Source organism: Staurois parvus, unplaced genomic scaffold (genome assembly GCF_062004578.1).
Source record: "Staurois parvus isolate SC_StPar_1 unplaced genomic scaffold, SC_StPar_1.0 ptg000715l, whole genome shotgun sequence".
Taxonomy (NCBI): Eukaryota; Metazoa; Chordata; class Amphibia; order Anura; family Ranidae; genus Staurois; species Staurois parvus.
In genome coordinates, this window is record NW_028318511.1 from 9782603 (window position 1) to 9804483 (window position 21881).

The 21881-nt window shown below is 42.5% G+C and overlaps 2 protein-coding genes across 5 annotated transcripts in view; both read right to left on the reverse strand.

The window, feature by feature from the left end:
- LOC149445661 (malignant fibrous histiocytoma-amplified sequence 1 homolog) overlaps positions 1 to 5350 on the reverse strand; it is a 52453-nt gene extending 47103 nt beyond the window's left edge. The window contains exon 1 of the mRNA XM_089653512.1: positions 5269 to 5350. Within this exon, the coding sequence (XP_089509638.1) occupies positions 5269 to 5350 (82 nt within the window). The remainder of the gene's footprint in view (positions 1 to 5268) is intronic.
- PHRF1 (PHD and ring finger domains 1) overlaps positions 5064 to 21881 on the reverse strand; it is a 91077-nt gene continuing 74259 nt past the window's right edge. For 3 of the 4 annotated variants that reach the window (XM_089653589.1, XM_089653587.1, XM_089653588.1), the window contains exons 15-20: positions 20400 to 20655; positions 16671 to 17005; positions 13769 to 13946; positions 13229 to 13284; positions 11288 to 11416; positions 5064 to 5756 (exon numbers count right to left, since the gene is read on the reverse strand). In XM_089653589.1, coding sequence (XP_089509715.1) covers positions 5607 to 5756; positions 11288 to 11416; positions 13229 to 13284; positions 13769 to 13946; positions 16671 to 17005; positions 20400 to 20655 — 1104 coding nt within the window. In that variant the 3' untranslated portion in view covers positions 5064 to 5606. The remainder of the gene's footprint in view (positions 5757 to 11287; positions 11417 to 13228; positions 13285 to 13768; positions 13947 to 16670; positions 17006 to 20399; positions 20656 to 21881) is intronic. The other variant, XM_089653590.1, reaches the window with a different exon arrangement.

Below are 21881 nucleotides of genomic sequence, written 5' to 3' on the forward strand. Positions count from 1 at the left end.
TTTAGCCATAATTCCCTTCTATGTCACAGGTTTGCACTTTTGCTCTCCTGTGACCCAGTCAGCTGATAGCAGGTCATTGCTTACTATCAGCTGATATGTCTGAGCTGCTCCAGGCTCTGAAAGGATCCCGACCATATTGTCAGGATCCACCCACCTGCCTGATTGACAGCTCTGGCTCTTACTGCTGGGCTGAGAGCCAAAGCTGGCTGTACCTGCCCCTCTCTAGCATGTGCTGCAGAAGCAGAGTGGAGAATGGTGACTGACAGTCACTGCTCTCCGCTTCAAGCGCTGAGCGATTAGCAATCATGTGATCATTTAGTTCTCGGACTTAGAGTTGACATGGGACAGCTGCAGCATCAAAATGATGCTGCAGCATAGAGGCGAGTGTAGGTGTTTACTTTTTCATATACCCTAAACTTCTCTTTTAGGAATTTTGTTTCTTAGTGCTGCTCAATTCCTCCAGCCTCTTTGCATGCCTGTTCTTTGTGGATTTCTGGCTCTCCATTAGTGGTTTAATTCGGCCATAGCAGTGGTATTGTCCAACTGTACTCTTACTGGGTGACCAAGCAGGAGAATCAGTATTATACAGAATGTAAAAATGGAGAACATGGACTCCTGTGGGAACCAGCTGCCTTGGACTGTTGGGGAATTGAAAATCCTAGCCCAGCCCTACAGTTACTATTGCACAGAGAAAGGTAAGGAACAATTTCCCAGACTCTGGAAGTGGGTTGGAAATTCATTAAGCCTAGGAGATATTTGCCTGTCTGACTATAAATAGCTGGATGATCCAGAGAAGGAATCCTTTTGTCCCTCCTCGTGAAAATGTTTAGCTGTAAAGGTCTGGAATAGAGTTGTCCAAAGGGTAGGGTGAGAAATTGAAAGTGTTGGTCTCCCCACAGCAAAACTTTGAAAGCATTGGTAGGAATTATGGGAATGTGAAGACCAGTATCTTGAAAAGTTCACAAATGTGAGAAATTCTCCTGATCTGACAGAAATGACGACAGGTCTTGTGGGTTCCATGCAAAATTTGGGAACATACAGATATTTGTCCATGGATTTTAAGTTCAATATGGGACAAATATGGTTTTGGGATCATAAAAGCACATTTTTTTTTATAAGCAGGATCAGCAGAACAAGTCTTTAACCATAAAATTCTGCACATGCACAGAAAGTAGTGTTATCCTAGAAACCTGGCAAATTACATTATCCAGAGCATCAACGCATCAAGTAGTAGCACCAAAGGCATATGCTGCAATTGTTCCAGAAAACCAAGGTCCCGAAGGGCAGAATCATATTCTCTATTGATTTGTTTAGTCAGCTATAATCTGACAAATGGACATGGCTGTAATGGCCAGTTGCAAAGTAGGACCAGCAAGAGCAAAAGATCTCTTTATCAGATTTTTCAAAGTGCCTGACGACTGAATCCTTAACTACTTGCCAACCGCAGATGGCCGAATGACGGCTACACTGCGGCTGGCCAGTTCAGCGACAGTGCTGAAAGCTGAAAATTGGCCTGGTAAAGAAGGGGTTATAAGTGCCCGGTAGGGAAGTGGTTAAAGGAGGAAACATCTTCATAAACAGTGAGATGCTTTGTGAGAGCTGAGATGACAGGATTCACTACCAGGACAGACTTTCTCATAAATTTATTTCCCATAGGATATAACTCAGGAAGAGTTTGGGAGACAATACCTTGTCAGGATTTGACTAATCATCATGTAATGTACCGTTAACTTGTGTGTGCAGAGCAAAGGTCTTCAGATTGCACCAGCCGTTTAGTGTCCATAAGAGCTTTTTAGACAGAGGAGAGTCCAGTGCTGCTGGGCAAAAGTTAGTTGGCACCAAATGAATAAGGGAGCTCACTGTAGAAAACATGTCATGAAGCCCTAACTTTTATGTCATAAAATGCAGAAGGTAAACATTCCACTTCAGGATATTTTTCTGAATCCACCTCTCATTCCACGATATCTTCTTCAAAGAGGTTAGGAGAATCAGGATCATACACCTGCCATTATATCCTTTTTTTTCCAGCTCTGCTATACCTTGTTTCCATTGTTGCTACACGAGGGGATCCATTGCAGGGATCTCACAAAACGGATGCAGAAAAGGGTTTTTGCATGTCCAGGAAAGTAGCCACTATAATACAGACACTAACTGATGTCCTGCACCTGTGTCGCTAGAGAAGCAAGACATGCCTCTTGTGTTCTTGGGGAGGAGGGGAATGTGGCAGCTGTGAGGCATTGGTAACTATATCACCACCCGGCAATGTTGCATGAAGAAAAAAAAAAACCCACCAAATTTAACCACTTGCCTACAGGGCACTTATACCGCCTTCCTGCCCAGGCCAATTTCCAGCTTTCAGCGCTGTCACACTTTGAATAACAATTGCACGGTCATGCAACACTGTACCCATATGAAATTTTTATCATTTTTTTGAGACAGATAGAGCTTTCTTTTGGTGGTATTTAATCACCTCTGGGATTTTTATTTTTTCTTAAACAAACCAAAAACCACTGAAAATGTTTTTTCTTAGTTTTTGTTATACAATTTTGTAAATAAGTGATTTTTCTCCTTCACTGATGTGCGCTAATGAGGCTGCACTGATGGACACTGATAGGATGCACTGGTAGGTTGCACTGAAAGGCAGCACTGATATATGGCACTGATAGGCGACACTGACTGGCACTGATGGGTGACATTGAAAGGCAGCTCAGGTGTGCACTGATATGTGGCATTGATGTGGCACTGGCACGTGGCACGTGGCACTGATGGACACTGACAGGTGGCACTTCTGGGGCCACACTGATCATCAGTGCCCAGATGATCAGTGTACATGTCCCCTCCGTGGAAAGACTATTACTGGCTCTCCTCTCGAGCTGTCAGCGTGACAGCTTGAAAGGAGAGAAATGCCGATAACCGGCATTTCCGTGTTTACATGTGATCAGCTGTGATTGGACACAGCTGATCACATGACTGAGCCGACATCTTTGGCTCTTTCCGTGATCCGCTGTGTCCGAGGGACACAGCGCACCGGCGATCGCCGCGCATGCGCGGTGAGAATGGAAGGAAGTCATATGACGTCCTATCAGAACGAGAGAACCACCTTGCACCCATCATTGTACTATATGGCGGGCGGAAGGTGGTTAAAAATGTAAACTTCACCTTCCGCCAACGTAGACATTTTCAGATGGGGGAAAACACACTGAATGAAACGCCCCACGTGTAAGACAGGACACATTTACAAGTAAACTTGGTCTTACCTTATCCACACTGCAGGTTCCCCTAAAGGGGCCCAAACATCACCAGAGTCTTCAGGCTCTGAGTGCCATATTAATGGACCAGGGACCCAGACCTGTACAGCACACTGTGGCCAACTACACTCATTGCCCCACATGCCAACATGAGCATTGGACACAGGATCCAGTGCCTGAAGGAAACATTACAGGCTGGTCTTGCTGATGGGTCTGGATACAGTTTTGTAAGAAAACATCAAGAGTAACCAATCTAGAAACTGCCAATGAGCCCTTAGCAACAAGCATTTGGATCTTGATAGAAGTGTCAAATGAAGTAGTGAAGAAAATAAAAGAGGATAAAAGAAATAAAAGTTTCTTGTATGTAGAAACTTCTCCAGAGAAGAGGTCAGAGGACAACAGCAAAAAACTGGAGTCCCAATGCATGGATGAGGTTATAGGTGGGTGCACTGGGGGGGACATTCCAGGAAAGCTTCTGCCAGTGTCCCATCCCCTAAAAGGTATTGCCATACAACCCATTGTCTAGGACTACAGATACGGTGTCCTGCTATACTGTACAATTAAGATGAAACTTTTACATATTCAAATCCTCCTTTGGTTTTGTGGTTTCTTGAAAAATTGCTGTATGAATTTCATACCTCTCTAAACAGGGATGCTCAGGTTGAGACAATATTTTAATCTCTGGGAATCATTTATACAAACACAATTCATAGTGCATTGCTTTCGATAAACTCAGTTGTATTTAACCGAATTATGGATAATGATCGACAATTATTACACCCCGTTTGCGGACTCTTTTCAATGAGGTATGCAGCCAACCACCACCTTCTATCCTTCTGATTGTCTGCCTACAGTTATCTAAAAGAATATGGATGTTTTAGTTACTGTTGGAACACAGGCTTCTCCGTTTTTTACCCTCCATTGTATATGTATAGCCTTTTATTTCTCCTTTGCCCTGTGATTGTACAATTATGGCATTCCTCTTAGCCAAATGATGCAGCCTTACAAATGTTATGTATTTTTGCATAGTAAATAAAAAAAAACCCAAAACCACACAATATGTGGTCGCTGTTGAGCGACTGTTACCTGTTAGGGGTAATACAAGATCTGTAGTAATTGCATACACAATATACATTTAGCTTTATACCAGCGATGCATGAAACCAACTCTTCCAAAGTCAGCCTCCTTTGCACACATACAGCCAAGACTCTGGGTGCCAAAGGTTACTCAAGACCTTCCCCTCTACCACACTTGGTTACTAGAACAACCAATTTATGAATTTAAGACTGTAATGCACATAGAAACTGCACAACATGTGTGAAGGAAAAATTCATTTTGCACTAAACATATAAGTGAAAATGACGTTAGGAGGTTTATGATAGACTGTGGTATTTTATTAATCTTTTCTTCATGCCCTGTCTCCTAAGGGTGGGGTCTAAAACCTGCAGTCAAAGTATCCTCCTATAAACCAACAGCAAAAATTAAACATTTAGCTACACAGTCGCCATAAGAGGCTATAGGGGGAGATAGAGTGTCATAGCCTAGTTGTGTGATGGAGTATAAATAATTGTTAAATATCTTCTATTTGCGTAGGGGGTGTGTGTGTGTGCGTGCGTGCGTAACAACTTTTCTTTTTCTTTTTTTTTTTTAATGAAAACTATGTCATTTTGACATAGTAGCCCTTTAATGCAGGATTTGCCCACAGATATACAAACTTGCCTAAAGGCTGTTAAAGATGGACCATACTATCACTTACAAGCTGCTTGAGGATTATCTTCATTAGAATAAGGTAAAAAACAAAACAAGACAAAAACATTGAAACAATTAAAATTAGATTTATAAACTGTCCTTTATACATATTACTTTGTCAAAGGACAAAAACTTTATTTCAGAACATTTTCTTCTATCGCTCTGAATATAAAGCACTGGGTCCCCTTCTTGGTTCCTTTCCTTTGGCAATTAAAATAGTGTATCCATAGCCATCAAAAATAGTTGTTACAATTCCTCCTCCTGTATATACCTCTGTAACACAGAGAAATTGTAGGGGAAATAACGGCCTCCACAGCAATGCCAGTCTTGATGCCAAAGGGTTGAAAAGTCATCGCTCAGGACCTCCTCAGTGCCTTGGCACATAGGTGGGCCACTGTGAAGCGTCACATGACTGTTAGATGATTGGTGTGCAGTTTATGGCAACAAAACCATCAAATTAAATTCCAAGATGATGAACTTATCAGTGAAAACAAAAAGAAGGACAGTGTCCAGAATCATCTTATTATACAAGTCCTCCACTGCAGATAATCTCCACTGTGACATCTAGCAATCTACGCTGTCTAGGTTTCGAATCTGAAAACTCTTTCTTCATACTGGTGACTCGTGTCCCAAGACATGATCCTCTAGAGCTCCCGGCTTCTTACTCTTGTTCCTAATATGTTTGTACTTGTCCACATAGCCTTTCACTAGGTTCACCACTTTGACTGGATTAATTTCTCCACTCTTGCTGTGGCAGATCTAGGAAAGAAGATAAATGCATTGATCAGTCTTCACCAATACAGTGGGGGTTACTTATAAACAGGTAATAAATACATGTTATTATAACGATGTAATATTGTTCTTATATTTCATGTAGAGAGAACTTTATGCTAAAACTGAATATGCGGCAAAAACTGGTTATGGTCAAGTAGTCAGACCCCACAGCGAAGAAGTCCAAAAAAACATGTTATTAAAAAGGAACTTAGAATGTTCTATTTTTTTAATATACATAAGTAGAAAAGCTATATTTCTTTAAATTTTTATTGAACTTTTTTTTTTAACAGGGAAACATTGTGTCATTCTGTTTTGAAAGGCCAACACTTCATGATTTCAAAAAGATTGTATTGTTACAGTGTTAACAAGAAGAGGAGGAAGGGGTGTATTTCAATTCAGCACAGCAGCTAAGAGCAGGAGACTTCACTGAGCACAAAGCTTGCAAACTGGCTGCAGATGAATATAAAGATAATATTTATAGCAATGTTTCGTATTTGCTTGATTAAAAGCCATAATCATTTTTAAATGTATAATACTTAATACAGAAAGAAAAAAAGAAAAAAAACCCAAACACACACACACACTAGATTCCCATTAGATGCCCTTACATGTTACAAAAAGGAAGTGTTGACTGTTAGCCATAACTTGAAAAGAAAAACTGAGCATTATTAGTTTGCAAATGACCTCCAATTCTGAAATTACCAGGTAACAAAGGGGAAAAAAAAAAAAAAAAAAAGCAGCCAGTTAATCCAAGGACTGGTAAGTTTGAAGCATATTAAATATTTGTTTGTAGGTTTACAAACATTGTAAAGTGTCCATTTTTATCTTTGCACTGCAGTAGCAGATAGCAGGTGAACTGTGGTGCAATGCTATTCATTTTAAATGTCAGAGGTGTGAAAGAGAAGGAAGGGGGGGAGGTAAAGGATTAGGAGAAGGGTCCACGGTGAGCGAGGGAGGGGAGCAGAGAAGAAGAAACCGGGAGAGAAAAAGGGCAAGAAACACTACTGCTCACTCGCCTTCTGCCGCCTCCTGACCATAAGCATCTATCCAGGTACACCACACCTTGTCAAATTTCTTAGGACAGTTTTTACTGTAATATGTGATTTTGTAGAGGGGTAAAACTGAATCCACAGCCTTCCGCCACATAAGCACAGTGGGAGGTGTGGGCAGTTTCCATCATAATAAGATTTCACGTCTTGCATAAAATAGGGCATAGGTGAGAAAAAGCTTAGTATATCTATCCACTTCCATATCTTCCAAATGATTTAGTAATAGGAGTTTCAGGTCTGCTTGTATAGTAAGATCACAAACATCAGTAATTGTGTCAAGCACCGATTCCCAGTATGGGTGGATAATAGGACAAGACCACATCATGTGCAGCTTTGGCACATCTCGTACACATAGAGCTCGCCTAGGGGTAGATACTGGCCGAGCGTTGAGGAGTATAATAGGCCCTGTGAAGAAATATCAATTATATGAACCTGTCTAGCAGAAATCATGGAGGGAACATAAGTAGATACACAATCCTCCCAGTCCTCCTCAGTAAGCTCAGGATATCTGTATGCATGCAATTGAAAGTGCAGGTTGTCATGATCGCAAGATCGCCGCCACCAACATGCAACAATCTCACGATCGCTGCTAACAATATGTCACGCCCGTGGCGTCAGACCCCAGACCTGCTCACCAAACTCGTGACCAAAGAACCGGCCGATCTAAAACCGATAGGTGACGTGCGTAACGCCACACTCAGCTGCGCCCTGCACAACGATTGTCCAGCTAATGGTCTACAATCTGTGCCTGCAGTCTGAATGCGCTTGTTACTGGGTCGGGTTAATTACGCAACTAACCCTCTACTGCCACCACCCCTTTTTGTACAGAGAAAGGGGAAACGCTCCTTATCAATTAATACACTATAATGATTGAAATAATGGTCGGTATAACACGGTCCACAGGCCAGTTATACAGAGATTAAAACAAACAGTAGCGTCTCTTCAAAGGCAGGAATTCGTGAATTGCAAGTAAGCGCTTAGAAACAGTTTGACTCTTTTAGTAATAAATCTTTCTTTCTGAAAGTGTTAAATAGGTGCAATAAAATATTTACAAAGAAGATGTAACTAAGATATATATATATATATATATATATATATATATATATACACACACACATAGAAAACAGCACAGCACAGCAAAGAGATAACAGGGAGAAGTTAAAAGGTTAAGTTACTTGCCATGTTAAGCCTTGAGGTAGCAGATCCAAGTTGCAGAGCGAAAGGGTCTTTGATCTCCCGGGTGGTATATAGATGTTAAAATTGGGAGATGTGTTTAGCTTACTTTTTAGGCTTGCCAGTCTGTCTTTTAAAGTCCCCCAGCAGGGGAGGTGGCTCAGAGTAACTGGCCAATACCCTGTTTTGGGCGGGATCGTCGGATGGACTCTGCATTAAAACCAACAGCTTCATAATCCATGATATGAAACATAGGTGACAACTGGATCTTTTAAAAATGTTATCCGGTTTGTGCTTCTGGGGAATGCCTTGAACTCTTGAGAAGGCTCGGTTATCTTTTTCCCGAGGTGTGAAAACACAGGTTTTTGGGACAGAAAGTCTCTGACTCTATGGGGGGGCTTTGTAGACTGGGCCCCCTGCTGCTCTATCTGCCAGTGACTTTTAACACACACACACATCTGTCACTGTGCCTCTCAGGAAGGGAGGGGGGAGGAGAATAAAGGATTGAGGGAGAAATGTATGCTCTTATCAAAATGGATGTGCCTTGACAAAATGGTGGCACTGCGTCCATCTCTGAGCACAAGATTGCTACACAGGTCAACTTAGTATCCATGGGCTATAGACAAGCAGGGGTACATGGAAGACAGTGATTTTCCCATCACTTTAGATGTCAAAAGGCAGTCAATCGGGTCAGACTCCAGTTGGATAGACTCAGGGAATTGCACCCTGAGGGCATGTGGTAGTTACCAGCATCTAAACCTCATGCGGTTAGACAAAGAGAACGTGTTTTTAAGAGTGTGAAAGGGTATTATTTTCCCAGCATCTATTACATGTTTCAAAGTTGTTATCCCACGGAGGGCCCACAACTGCGGGTCAGGGAGAGAATAAAGATGAGGGAGCTGTGGATTCCCCCACAAAGGTAAATGAGGAGAGACCTTTATAGACTCCCTTATAGATGGCCTTGGCTTGAGCCCACAGCCATCTAATGACTTTCATAGGGCCAGTGACATTTGGATGGGCTTTAGGCCCTCGAAAAACAAGGCTTCGGAGAGTCGTATATGAGCCCAGTAGGGCCACCTTGAGGGTCACTGCAGGATTTGTTTGGGCTGGGAGAACCACCACGGCACCCGACACCACTGCCCAGCAGTATAAACAGAAGTCAGGCAAGGCTAAGCCTTTGAAAATTGAAGTGTGGGTAAAAAAAGGAGTGACATTCTTTTACAGATACTCAGCGATTGTTCCCCCTTCCCACCTGGATCCCCAGGTAGGTAAAGTCATCAACCCAACAGAGTGGCGTCTGCATATCTGAACAGGGAACAGAAGGATGAGGAAAAACTCTGACTGAGAAACACAGACCCTGCAGTTCTCCAGAAGTAGATTACTCGGATGAGGAGTCTTCACTGTCCCCATTTTATAATAAAGCTTACCTGTAGGTAAAATGAATATCTCCTTAACGTTCACAGTTTAGCAGATATTCCAGTGAACAGCAGCCAGTGAATTCACCGGTGTATGAGTTCTGAAGGAATGGCATACCCATGCCGTTTCTTCAGAGCTCTGTTCTGTGCACGGGGCTCTCATGCGCATGAGTGATGTCATTGCGGCTCTGCCAAACGGCCAGAGCCCATGAACCCATAGGAAGACCGGGTGAAGATAGAATCCCTGTCAGCATCCCTGTGGAGAAATCCGTTCTAAATGTAAATCTGACAATGTGCATATTAGCACATTATGGCTTAAACTTGCAGAGGGGACCCTTTTTTTATGTTAACTTTACTACCACTTTATGAGGAAGTGGGAACACTTCTGCTTGCAACCAAGGTGGTCCAAGCTGGCAAGTATCCTTTAAAGCTGCTTCTTAGCCCAGTCATAGCAGATGAATTCCTCCCTTGTCACAAAGAAACAGGAGGAAAGGTGCCCCAGAGGTAGCAAAGACACAAGATAGATAGGAGAAGCCAGAGACACGTGGAACACGCTGACCTCCAGTGGATATCTTGCACAGGGGGGATTCGCCCAGGGTCCTCCCTACCTGAAGGTGTTTGGAATTCCTCACCCTCTATATCCCCTCCTCTCCGTTGTCGATGACACATGGCCAGCTGACCCTTGCTGGGAACAGTGGTCTAAACTAGCCAAGAGGGCACTGAGCTAGTAAAAGCACCAGTGTACTGGTTACCCTAGGAGATTTTCCCTTAAATCTGCTAATGCCCTTCTCCCAAAGAAAAGTGACTTGTGGGCCAACAAGGAAGGCTGTGCTGCAACCTGAAGCACCACAAGGAAGGCTGTGTTGCAAATTGTAGTCCCACAATGGCATTGTCACTAGGGGAGGGTACCAGCAGGGACTACACCGGGGCAATTACCAGTCCGAGCTGCAGGACCCTCTAGGGGGTCCAGGCTTCACCTATCAAGGTGGGCTCTGCCACTAAGGGCTTCCGGAACTTGACTCCCCAGCTGGAGATCACTGCCGTGGATCTGTATATTACCCTACTGGTCCCCAAGGCCATATCATTGCGTAGGGTCCCAGTGCTGACCAGGCAAACTTAGAGGCTGCCTCTGCATATGAAGTGTGGGGTCTGGGTACCATTCCTCCAAGCACAGAAAAGCCATAGGTAATAGATCTGAGAAAAAAAAAGCCATCCTCCTAAGTTTAGATGAAATCGCTGAGAATCTATGTTTTCGTGCAGAGACTGCACAGACGAGACCATCACCTAAGACACCTAACAGGAAAGGGGTAGGCTAGGAGGGGATTTCCTATCTTTTTTACAAGTGTCCAATCACCTGAAGGTGGCATAACACTTTTGTAATGAAGAGGAAATGTCCCTGTGTCCTGGGATATTTGATAATAGGAACGGACTTCTGACAGGCTGCATTGCCGTTTGTGACTCTACTAGAGAAATTTTCCCTTACTTCTTGTCCTAGAGCAGTGTTTCTCAATTCCAGTCCTCATGGACCCCCAACAGGTCATGTTTTCAGGATTTTCCTCAGATGAAACAGCTGTGGTAATTACTAAGGCAGTGAAACTGATCAAATCACCTGTGCAAAATAATGGAAATCCTGAAAACATGACCTGTTGGGGGTCCATGAAGACTAGAATTGAGAAACACTGTCCTAGAGAAACCAGCACTAAATAACAGGGGTCACCTGGATAGGACAGTTGTCTTCATTGGAGTGGTGTGTTATATATCATTACAAACATCCAATAACATACAAGATCCAAGAGCTGAACACCAGGATTGGGGGGGGGGGGGGGCACTTGCACACAGCTGCTAAAGTCAACACTGTATCATTACAAACATCACCCACCTTCTGTACTGCTTTGCGCAGGATCTCTTTGTATTCTTCCTTTGTGATTTCCCTCTTCTGATAAAATGGTTTGATGGCCAGCTTGACCTCTTCCACTGCTCGTTCCTGTATATGAAGTTTCTTCATGTACTTAAAAAAAAAATGATTCAGAAAATGTGAGGAAAGATGGAAGTTGGCACCATGCAACACACTATCTGGCTTCCTCAGTGTTCTCATTCTCTGAGCCATGTATTCTCTCTTAAATGGTTATTTCCCCTGCGCTAAGTTTTTTTTTTTGTAGAAAAACTGACATGGGGGTCTCAGGTACTTGTTTACAAAAGGAGATAGCAATTTGTTACTCTATGTAGTCTGCAGAGCTATATTTGTCGTTGTATGGCATATACAAAAATAGAGATCAACAAAAAGAGAACATGGTAACTGTTTCATGAGCTATAGGACGTCTTACGGCTCTTCCTGATAGCCCATTTGCCCCATTGCCATTGATGAATTTTGCCACAAATCGCAAGACATGGAAAAAAGGAAGAGCAGCACAGTTTGACTTTTGTGGCTTCATGCTACCTCTAACACCACTGCAACAACCATTTAATGCTGAAATCTGTTACGAGGGCTATGCAGTGTGGCTTGCCAAGCACTGTATTGCTTTCCGTTTAAATAGGAGCTCAAGGAAACAAGACTTGAACCTGCTAGGTTATGGATAATTTTGGAGAAGGTGTATGGCACCGCCTGGATTGCGGCTTGTTATTCAATATTTACACTAGAACAACTAACTGAGCACTTCCAGCACTCTGACCGCAGACTTGCAGGACAGAGAGACAAAACGACAGGAGAACTTGCTGTGTAGGATAGCCACGAGTCTCCTGTCAGAGTGTTGCATATAACCACAAGTCCCCTGTCTGAGTACCAGTAGTATAGCAAAAGCTGAACTATCAACTCTTAAAAATTTAATGGGAAAATAAGAGGCAGCAATCCAGGAGGGGCATACCCTCCTGAGATTCAAAGTGGTTCTAAAAATCGAAGGTTTTTTTTTTTTTTTATACCTTAAGGAATTCCCTGCATTTAGGTAAAAACCTTCTGAGTGCAGCTCCCTCCCCATATTTAGCTAGGCCTAATCTTGATCCAGCGCTGTACACAAGAGCAGAGGCTCTCTCCACTCTCTTCCTCCTTACAGGTTCAGACACAGCACCGGAAGCCATTGGCTCCCTCTGCTGTTAATTGCAGCCAGTGAAGAGGGAGCAGGGCTGAGCTGTGCTGTGTCAATGGACACACAGAGCCCGGCTCAGGAGCGAGCCCGAACTGGTGACCCCATTGCAATCGACTTGCTATGGGGCCACTCGCCAGCAAAAGCGGAGAGGTGCCAGGAGCACTGAGGGGGGTCCTGGGAAGAGGAGGATCGGGGCTGCTCTGTGTATAGCCATTGCACAGAGCAGGTAAGCATTACATGTTTGATATTCTAAAAAAAAGACAAAAATTGTGGAGTTACAATCATTTTAACTATTTGAGACTCAAGATTTTTTTCTTTTTCCCAGTTCTTCTTTAAAGTCAGCCTGTAAGCCAGTTGCATATGTGGCCTGAATTCCTCCTGAATGGAAAAGTCTATCCCATCCAGTCAACCCACCGGAAAGACTTCCACTGAAGTGAATTTACATGAGATTATAGAAGAAAGGCCACACTATGAAGATATCCACAGAGAAGCTTAATGATCGTTCTACTGCAATTAGCTTTGTCTAATAAGTACTGCTACTAAAAACTGGGACCTTGGCTTTAGCTAGCCCGGAATTTATACATACAAGCACAAGTCCCAGGGGTGAGGTAGGAAGACATAAGGTACAAGGAAAATCCCAAGTACTTACAATGTTAAAAGGTACCTTCACCATTGGACACCTGTTAAATGAAAATGGAATGTGAAATATAAAAACCTGAGAAAAATGCACAAAATCTTACCTCTTCATTTTTACCCTTTTCTCCTTTTTTCAGTTTTGATTTTCCCTTCCCTTCACCTAGAGCAACAAAATAGCAAAATCATAAATCAAGCATTATTTTACACATATTTAAATAATCAAACAATGCACTCAACACTCAACCCACCCATGGTTGTCCTTAGAATCTGCAGGTTTGTAAAAAAAAAACAAAATAAAAACAAAAAACACATTTCTCAAGACTAACAACATGGTCCAATATGTGCTTTCACGACAGTGTCAGGAATTTCATCTGAATCTTTCTCCAAACTTTTGACCTCTGGTACAAAGCAAATTTCTAAACAACAGTTGCTAAATATTCTGTAATACTGTCTGACTGCTCAACTGTAGTAAAGGGAAGCACATTTCATGACAGATTATCACTACCTACTGACAGGAATCAACTGCTCAAGGACCAGTGTACTAGTTCATAACTTTTATTTTAGTTATTAAAATGTCAATATACTAATTTATGTGCTTATAATATGTTATAAGTGTTAGGTCTTACCAAACACTGATATTTTACCTGTGCTTGCTGCTTGCATTTTCGGCTCATTGGTTATAGCCAGACTTCCAGCCTTTGGGGTTTGGCTGATGACTGCTCGGCTGCTCTGAACCAAACACGGCGCCGTGGGCTCACTTACAGGGGCATAGGGAGGAAAGATTGGTGGGAGGGGTAATGGAGGCAAGGTTTGTGGGAATACCTGTGTGAGAAAGGACAGCAATATTAGCAAAACTTCAAGCAACAGGTTTGTACAGATTAGGACACAGCAATGCTGAGAAAACAAAGATAATAAAATGAGTCTTTTAGCATTGCCTAGAAGTTCACTGCACTATGTTACCGGTCTGTTTTCATACAGAACACATTTAAAAGAGGGTTCTGTCTGAATGCTCCTTGTCAGATGCACAGAAACAGCATTTATAAATGTATACAAGTTGGCTACACTATAGATGCATGTAGAGAGATGCTCTGCATTGAGGAATGTACAAGCCTGTGCACATTACGGGCTCCTCATTTTAAAGAAATATGATACTTTCGACTGACGTATTAAGATGTGAAGTGTTTTCACAGGCGAAATAACATGCAGCACAGTACAGTCTTCCTAGAACTGAAGCTATGTACAGTATCTCACAGAAGTGAGTACACCCCCCATTTGTGTAAATATTTTATTATATCTTTTCATGTGACAACACTGAATAAATGACTTTGCTACAATGTAAAGTAGTAAGTGTACAGCTTGTATAACAGTGTAAATTTGCTGTCCCCTCAAAATAATTCAACACACAGCCATTAATGTCTAAACCGCTGGCAACAAAAGTGAGTACACCCCTAAGTGAAAATGTCCAAATTGGGCCCAATTAGCCATTTTCCCTCCCTGGTGTCATGTGACACATTAAGTGTTACAAGGTCTCAGGAGTGAATGGGGAACAGGTGTGTTAAATTTGGTGTTAATCGCTCTCACTCTCATACTGGTTGCCGGAAGTTCAACATGGCACCTCATGGCAAAGAACTCTCTGAGGAACTGCAAAAAATAATTGTGGCTCTACATAAAGATGGCCTAAGCTATAAGAAGATTGCCAAGACCCTGAAATTGAGCTGCAGCACGGTGGCCAAGACCATACAGTGGTTTAACAGGACAGGTTCCACCCAGAACAGGCCTCGCCCATGGTCGACCAAAAATGTTGAGTGCATGTGCTCAGCGTCATATCCAGAGGATGTCTTTGGGAAACAGACATATGAGTACTGCCAGCGTTGCTGCAGAGGTTGAAGGGGTTGAAGGGGTGGGGGGGTCAGCCTGTCAGTGCTCAGACCATACGCCGCACACTGCATCAAATTGGTCTGCATGGCTGTCATCCCAGAAGGAAGTCTCTTCTAAAGATGATGCACAAGAAAGCCCGCAAACAGTTTGCTGAAGACAAGCAGACTAAGAAAATGGATTACTGGAACCATGTCCTGTGGTCTGATGAGACCAAGATAAACTTATTTGGTTCAGACGGTGTCAAGCATGTGTGGCGGCAACCAGGTGAGGAGAACAAAGACAAGTGTGTCTTGCCTACAGTCAAGCATGGTGGTTGGAGTGCCATGGTCTGGGGCTGCATGAGTGCTGCCGGCACTGAGGAGCTTCAGTTCATTGAGGGAACCATGAATGCCAACATGTACTGTGACATACTGAAGCAGAGCATGATCCCCTCCCTTCGGAGACTGAGCCGCAGGGCAGTATTCCAACATATCGACCCCAAACACACCTCCAAGACGACCACTGCTATGCTAAAGAAGCTGAGGGTAAAGGTGATGGACTGGCCAAGCATGTCTCCAGACCTAAACCCTACTGAGCATCTGTGGGGCATCCTCTAACGGAAGGTGGAGGCGCGCAAGATCTCTGACATCCACCAGCTCTATGATGTCATCATGGAAGAGGACTCCAGTGGCAACCTGTGAAGCTCTGGCGAACTCCATGCCCACGAGGGTTAAGGCAGTGCTGGAAAATAATGCTGGCCACACAAAATATTGACACTTTGGGCCCAATTTGGACATTTTCACTTAGGAGTGTACTCACTTTTGTTGCCAGCGGTTTAGACATTAATGGGTGTTGAGTTATTTTGAGGGGACAGCAAATTTTTACTGTTATACAATCTGTACACTCAGTTTACATTGTAGCAAAGTTTCATTTCTTTCTTCAGTGTTGTCACATGAAAAGATAGATTAAAATATTTACAAAAATGTGAGGGGTGGACTCACTTCTGTGACATACTGTGTATGTCACATTCCGTAGCATATTCCAAAAACAAGAGAATTATTCCTTATTTCGGGACCATGGGCAGAGATATGCAAGTCAGCTAGTTACGTACCATGGCTAACTGTACATCCAGAACCACTGGTTTATAGAAAAGATACAAAGTTAAAATTATAGATCTATTTATTTTGAACTGCAGCTTCTTAGGCTTATTGACAATCATCAGTGCAGTATATGGAAAACATGACTCTTGGGTAGAGGAAGGTTCTGGGGTATGCGTTCTTGCAGGAAATCATGACGTCTCAGTTTAGTCCTCACAGATCTATTCTGTGCTACACATCACATAAGTACCAGGGGTTGCAGTAGGCCTGCACACAGGTCACATTCTAGCCTCTTGACAGTTATTCGTTGCTAGGAAAGGTTCTGGTGCATAACTACTTGGATCTCTATGTTTTCTTTGCATGGACCCTTCATCAACCTGTGCCTATCAGAGCACCTTAAATAGGCTGAGGTAAGATCTCAGATATTCATCAACTCTGTGAATGTTAAGTTAGGGGCTGCATGTCAGGATACTGCTCACAAGCTGGTAAACTGAAACAAGCTCATTATGTTCTAGAGAACCAACTTATACAAGCAGTAATCTTGTATGAAAACTAAGGAGTGTAGGTTTAAAATCAGTCTATGTATGGGCACCTGCAGGGGTGTATCTGTTGCAATCCAAGGGACTTGACTGCCATCTTTCGCAGGTCTGTCTGGAGCTTGTGCAGTGTGCCTGTCCATCATATGGACCACAGGCTTGTCCTCCAGCTTATTCACAATGTGTGTTGGGGATTTGTTGCCAGCATCCCATGAAGCCTGAGTTAAGGATTCTTGGCCGGAGTCTTGTGTGGTTTTGTCTGGTAGTGTCCAGGCAACTGAAGTGGATGTCTCACTAGTGGGGTCAGGTTCATAATTGGATACTTTATCATCAGTATGCTTCTCTGGGGATGACCAAGATTCATCCTGCTGAGTGTTGTAGAAGGGGGAAGCTTTAAGAAAGAAAAAAAATAAAGGACAAGTTATCAAAAACTGATATAATAGCTAATGGCATAATAAATACAATTACAATAAAAAAATATACAAAGACAATAATAATGAAATGCCACTTCTGAATTTATTGCTGGACTCTATGATTAATCAGGCAAGCCATCTGTGGCAAAACAAGCATTTTAATGTACAACAATGCATGATTACACTATGCATGTGTGCTTCATGCTGCCAACTATTCTTAATGTGACACTAAAGTCTTGTTATTTTTAAAAAAAAAAACACAAACATGTCATACTTAGCTGCTCGGATCCTCCTATTCCCTAGTCCCCTGCCGGCACTATTGGCCCCTCCCCCCTGTCGGCTGCCCCCACAGCAAGCAGCTTGCTATGGAGGTACCTAAACAGGCGAGCTCCCGAGCTGCAGCACTACGTATCCATTCACTCACAGAGCCACGGTTCATCCCCACCCCTCCCGATTGGATTACTGGCTGTGATTAACAGCAGTGGAAGCCTATGGCTCCCGTTGTTGCTTCAGTCAGTCAGAATTGAGAGTCCCCAGAGAACCGAGGCTCTTGTGGACATCGCTGGATCGGGACGAGTGTTAGGGGGGGCTGCTAGACACAGGTTTTTTACCTTCATGCATAGAATGCATGAAAGTAAACCCCCCTCAGCCTTTAGAACCACTTTAAAGCAGATCTTACATGGAAGGTACACTTAACTGACAGCCACCACCCCGGAAATACATATAGTTTAAAACTAATCTACTGTTGCTTACAGCCAAGGAAGCCACCATCTTAGACTCTTGTTTGGGGATAAGTTGCTATGGTACTAAACGTGATCAATTAGGACACTGGCCATTTGATGGCTAGACAGTTTGGTTGAGAACACAAGCAACTGTGACAATTATTCCCAAAATGCCTTAATGTAACCATTTTGGAAAACCATTAAATCATTGGGTATAGTTCTGCTTTAACTGCTTCCCCTCCACCCTCTAGCAGTAATGCTAGAGGGTGGCAAGGCTGCGCAAAATCACGTATATATACACACGCTATTTGCATTTCCGGGTAGGGGGCGTGCACGCCGCCCTACCCGCACCGCCATTGGTGGCTACAAAAGTTAATCACCAGGTCCCGGCTGGAGATTCCCTACGGCACCTGGCGATCGCTGAGTAACACTGACAGTGGGGAGACCTGTGTGTAAATAACACAGGTCTCTCTCCTGCCAGCAATAACATGCTGCTGTGTATTTCTCTGCACAGCAGAGAAATACACAGCAGCATGTTTCCCTAGTAAAAAAACACACAGCACATTATGTAAAACAGCATACAGTTAGCCCTTTGATCGCCCCAGATGTTAACCCCTTCCTGGCCATTGTCATTAGTACAGTGTCAGTGCTTTTTTATTAGCACTGATCACTATATTAGTGTCATTGGGATGTCAGTGGCAGTTAGTCAGTTCCCACCCAGTGTCAGAATGTCTGCCGCAGTCCTGCTATACGTTGCTGATCGCCGCCATTGCTAATATAAATGAAAATATATACATAAAAATTCCAGTATATACACAGCCATTTGTAGACGCTGAGTTTCACGTAAGCCAATTAATTTACACGTATTGGGATTTTTTTTCAGCAAAGACATGTAGCAGAATACATTTTGGCCTAAGTTTGACTAAACTAGATTTTTAAAAAATTTTTACTGGATATGTTTTATAGCAAAAAAGTCAAATATATATATATTTTTTCATTTATGTACAGCGTTGTATGACCGCTCAATTGTCATTGTCATAAAGTAACAGCGCCGTATCGCAAAAAATGGCCTGGTCAGGAAGGTTGGGGGAGGTAAACCCTCGGGAGGGCAAGTGGTTAAAAGGGGCTATCAAAAAAAAGTCTCACAAGAATGCAGCACACTGCTGAATTGCATTCTCACAGGATTGTTATGTTTAGAAGTAATCTTAAGGCGCATTTTTTTTTAGCAGCAATATGTATCTGGGGTGGGGGCATCACTTTGTGCCCCAAATGCACAGATACAGTAAAAACAAATATATATGCACTACAGCGCACCAGAAAATTAAGATGTGGGTGTTCTGCTTGCACTTTATAGTGTGCCGCCAAAAATGACACAATAAGACAAATGTTTGTTTAAAAATGCACAGGCTTAAATAAAAGATACCTAAAATTATAGCTAGTCTTTAAGGGGATATTATAAGGAGAAATGTCTACTCAGTAATCAATCACAAACCAATGAGACCAATTGCATTAACCACTTTTCTGACAGGGCAATTTATAAAATCTTACACACAAGGTAAAATCTGCATTTGGTAGAAAACTGAATCCCCAAACAAATATTTTCTGAAAGCAGGGGCCCTGTAGAATAAAATGGTGGCTGTTGCAATTTTCTATGTCCCACAACATTTGCAAAACTGTTGATCAAATGCATATGTTCCTGAAGAAAAAAAAGCACTAAAAATGAATTTTAGTGCTCTCAAGTACTATATAATACCAAATGTTTGGGCAAAATCGCAATTTAGTAAAATATAAAAGATGGGGTTGCAAGTAAATAGACATCAAACACAATCAAGTGGTGCTCCACTCAAAAGGGGAAGTGCCACTTGTTTGTGTCCTCCCCCCCTCCACTGCCACATTTAGCACCCCTCCTTACCCCCACAGATTTCTGGGATGATTCACGGGTCCCAGAAGACTACATTACCAATCACAAGGCACAGTGTGACTAGCGCATGCGCAATAGGAACGAGGCTGAAGCCGCAAGGCTTCACTTCCGGTTTCCCTTACTTGCAATGCCGGCACCGGGAACCCGGAGGCTAGTGATTAACTAGCCCTGGTGACGGCGGTGCTGGACCCCAGGGACAGGCAAGTGTTCTTATATTAAAAGTCAACAGCTACAGTATTTGCAGCTGTTGACTTAATTTTTTGGGGGGGAGCCTGGAACTCCTCTAAGGCCCTAGAATTATTGCTCTCCTTCCAACGCTTGCGATGATACCTCACGTGTGATGCAGTCACTGTTTAAATACCTCTGCAACTATGGATATTTTCTGAAAGCAGAAAACCTTTTACATTCTGTATGCCAAGTGCTCATCTTCTCTTACTATATTCTGCTATACAATGAACATAAATATTTAGCTGATCATTCCTAGCAGTGTCAGGCTAATTCAATAAGGCAATGCAAAGGGCAATGAGTAGATACAAAGTAATTAAAAGCAAGGACACAGAAACCATCTTTCATTCCAGTAAGGTGAAGTCTAGCTTGCCTCTTATCAGATACTACACTTTGCACATCCATGCATTGCCTTAGAGTGGAAGCAGATTTGTTCTTTCTTCTAGAAATAAAACACATCAGATGCGTCCACTGTGCATCTTGTAAAAAAGACCAGAATCTTACACAGAGATTGGTCTGGGGTTTCCTTCTCAGACGCTTTGCCCTGAAGGTTCCAGGTGACTCTCTTTATCTGAGGTTTGGATTTAGAGGTGGAAGTGGGTTCTTTTTCTTTAAGCTCATCAGACTTGCTTTCTTCAGAAGCCTTACTTTTTGATGTCTTTTCATTAATGTGATTTCCAGTCTCTGTTTCCACCGAATTTTCATCATCTTGAAGAAATGGAATGACTGATGTTTTGGAGAAGTTAATTACAGTCGGCTCCTAGAATATGAAAATAAAGTCTGTCAATAAATTTGCCTTACAGTTCATGTCCATGCTTTTATTAAAAGTGCTGCATAAGTAGTACAAAAAGGTTTGTTTAGCAATTTTCTTTCCTATTCTATACATATTACATTTGTTCACACACTACCCAAACATATACACTGACAGGATTTATACAAATCATTTTAGAATTCCGGTCAAAACCCTAAAAATGCACCCTTCCACTCCTAACATCAATTCTGATTAGCCTGTGTAAGAAATACTCTGATACAGTGATTGGCTCTCCAGCTGCAGGGGAAAGAAGGGAGTGCCGATAACTGATGTGCCATAGGAAGCCTATAGGTGATGTCACAGCTCTTAGGCATTGCCAGTCATTGTCGAGTGCTCTCTCCATTCTGCTGCAGCCACCACTGATTGACACAAGGGAGATCATGTGACCAGACTGGAAGAGCCTGAAAATAGGTAAGTATACAGATCTTTTCCTACACAGGTTAGTCAGAATAGGTGTTAGGAGGAGAAAGGAGCATTTTTAAGAGTAGTTAGTATTTTGACCGGAATTCTACTTCAATACAGATCTGATATATACACATTTGAACTCTTATTTGACTAAATATTAAAGTATAACTATAGGCAAAACTTTATTTTTTAGTTTTGGACAGAGTGGAAATGGATTAGTTTTTATTGCAGTCTGTGACCCTGCTAAGGAGATCACCCTATTTGCCCTGTTTACCATTATCATTGAAATTTACTTTATTTAGTTTATTTCTGTGGACTGCAAAAACACCTCTCCTCATGTCATGGAGAAAAGGAGGGGGATTCTATAGTCCTATTCTAAGGTGACAATGCCGCTACCTTCATAGCTTCAGTACAAAGAGTGAACTTTATTATCCTCGGACAGGAAATGTTTTTACTGGCAGGATCACCAGGTAAAAATAAAGGTTAAAAAAAACATGAAAAAAAAGAAAGCTATTGGAACCACCCCATCTAATGAATGGTGAGTGGCAATTACAGCGTCCTGTGAAAGTGTTCACCCTTCTGGTTGCTTTTCCTGTTTTGTTGCATTACTACCTGGAATTATTATTTACAGTGCTCAGCATAAATGAGTACACCCCAACAGATTTGTCAGAGAACCATTACTTTCCTTTTAGAATCAACATTTTCTATGGGACACTATAATACAAAATACTCCCACAAGTGCAGGCCATTGATTGCAAAACAAGATTTGT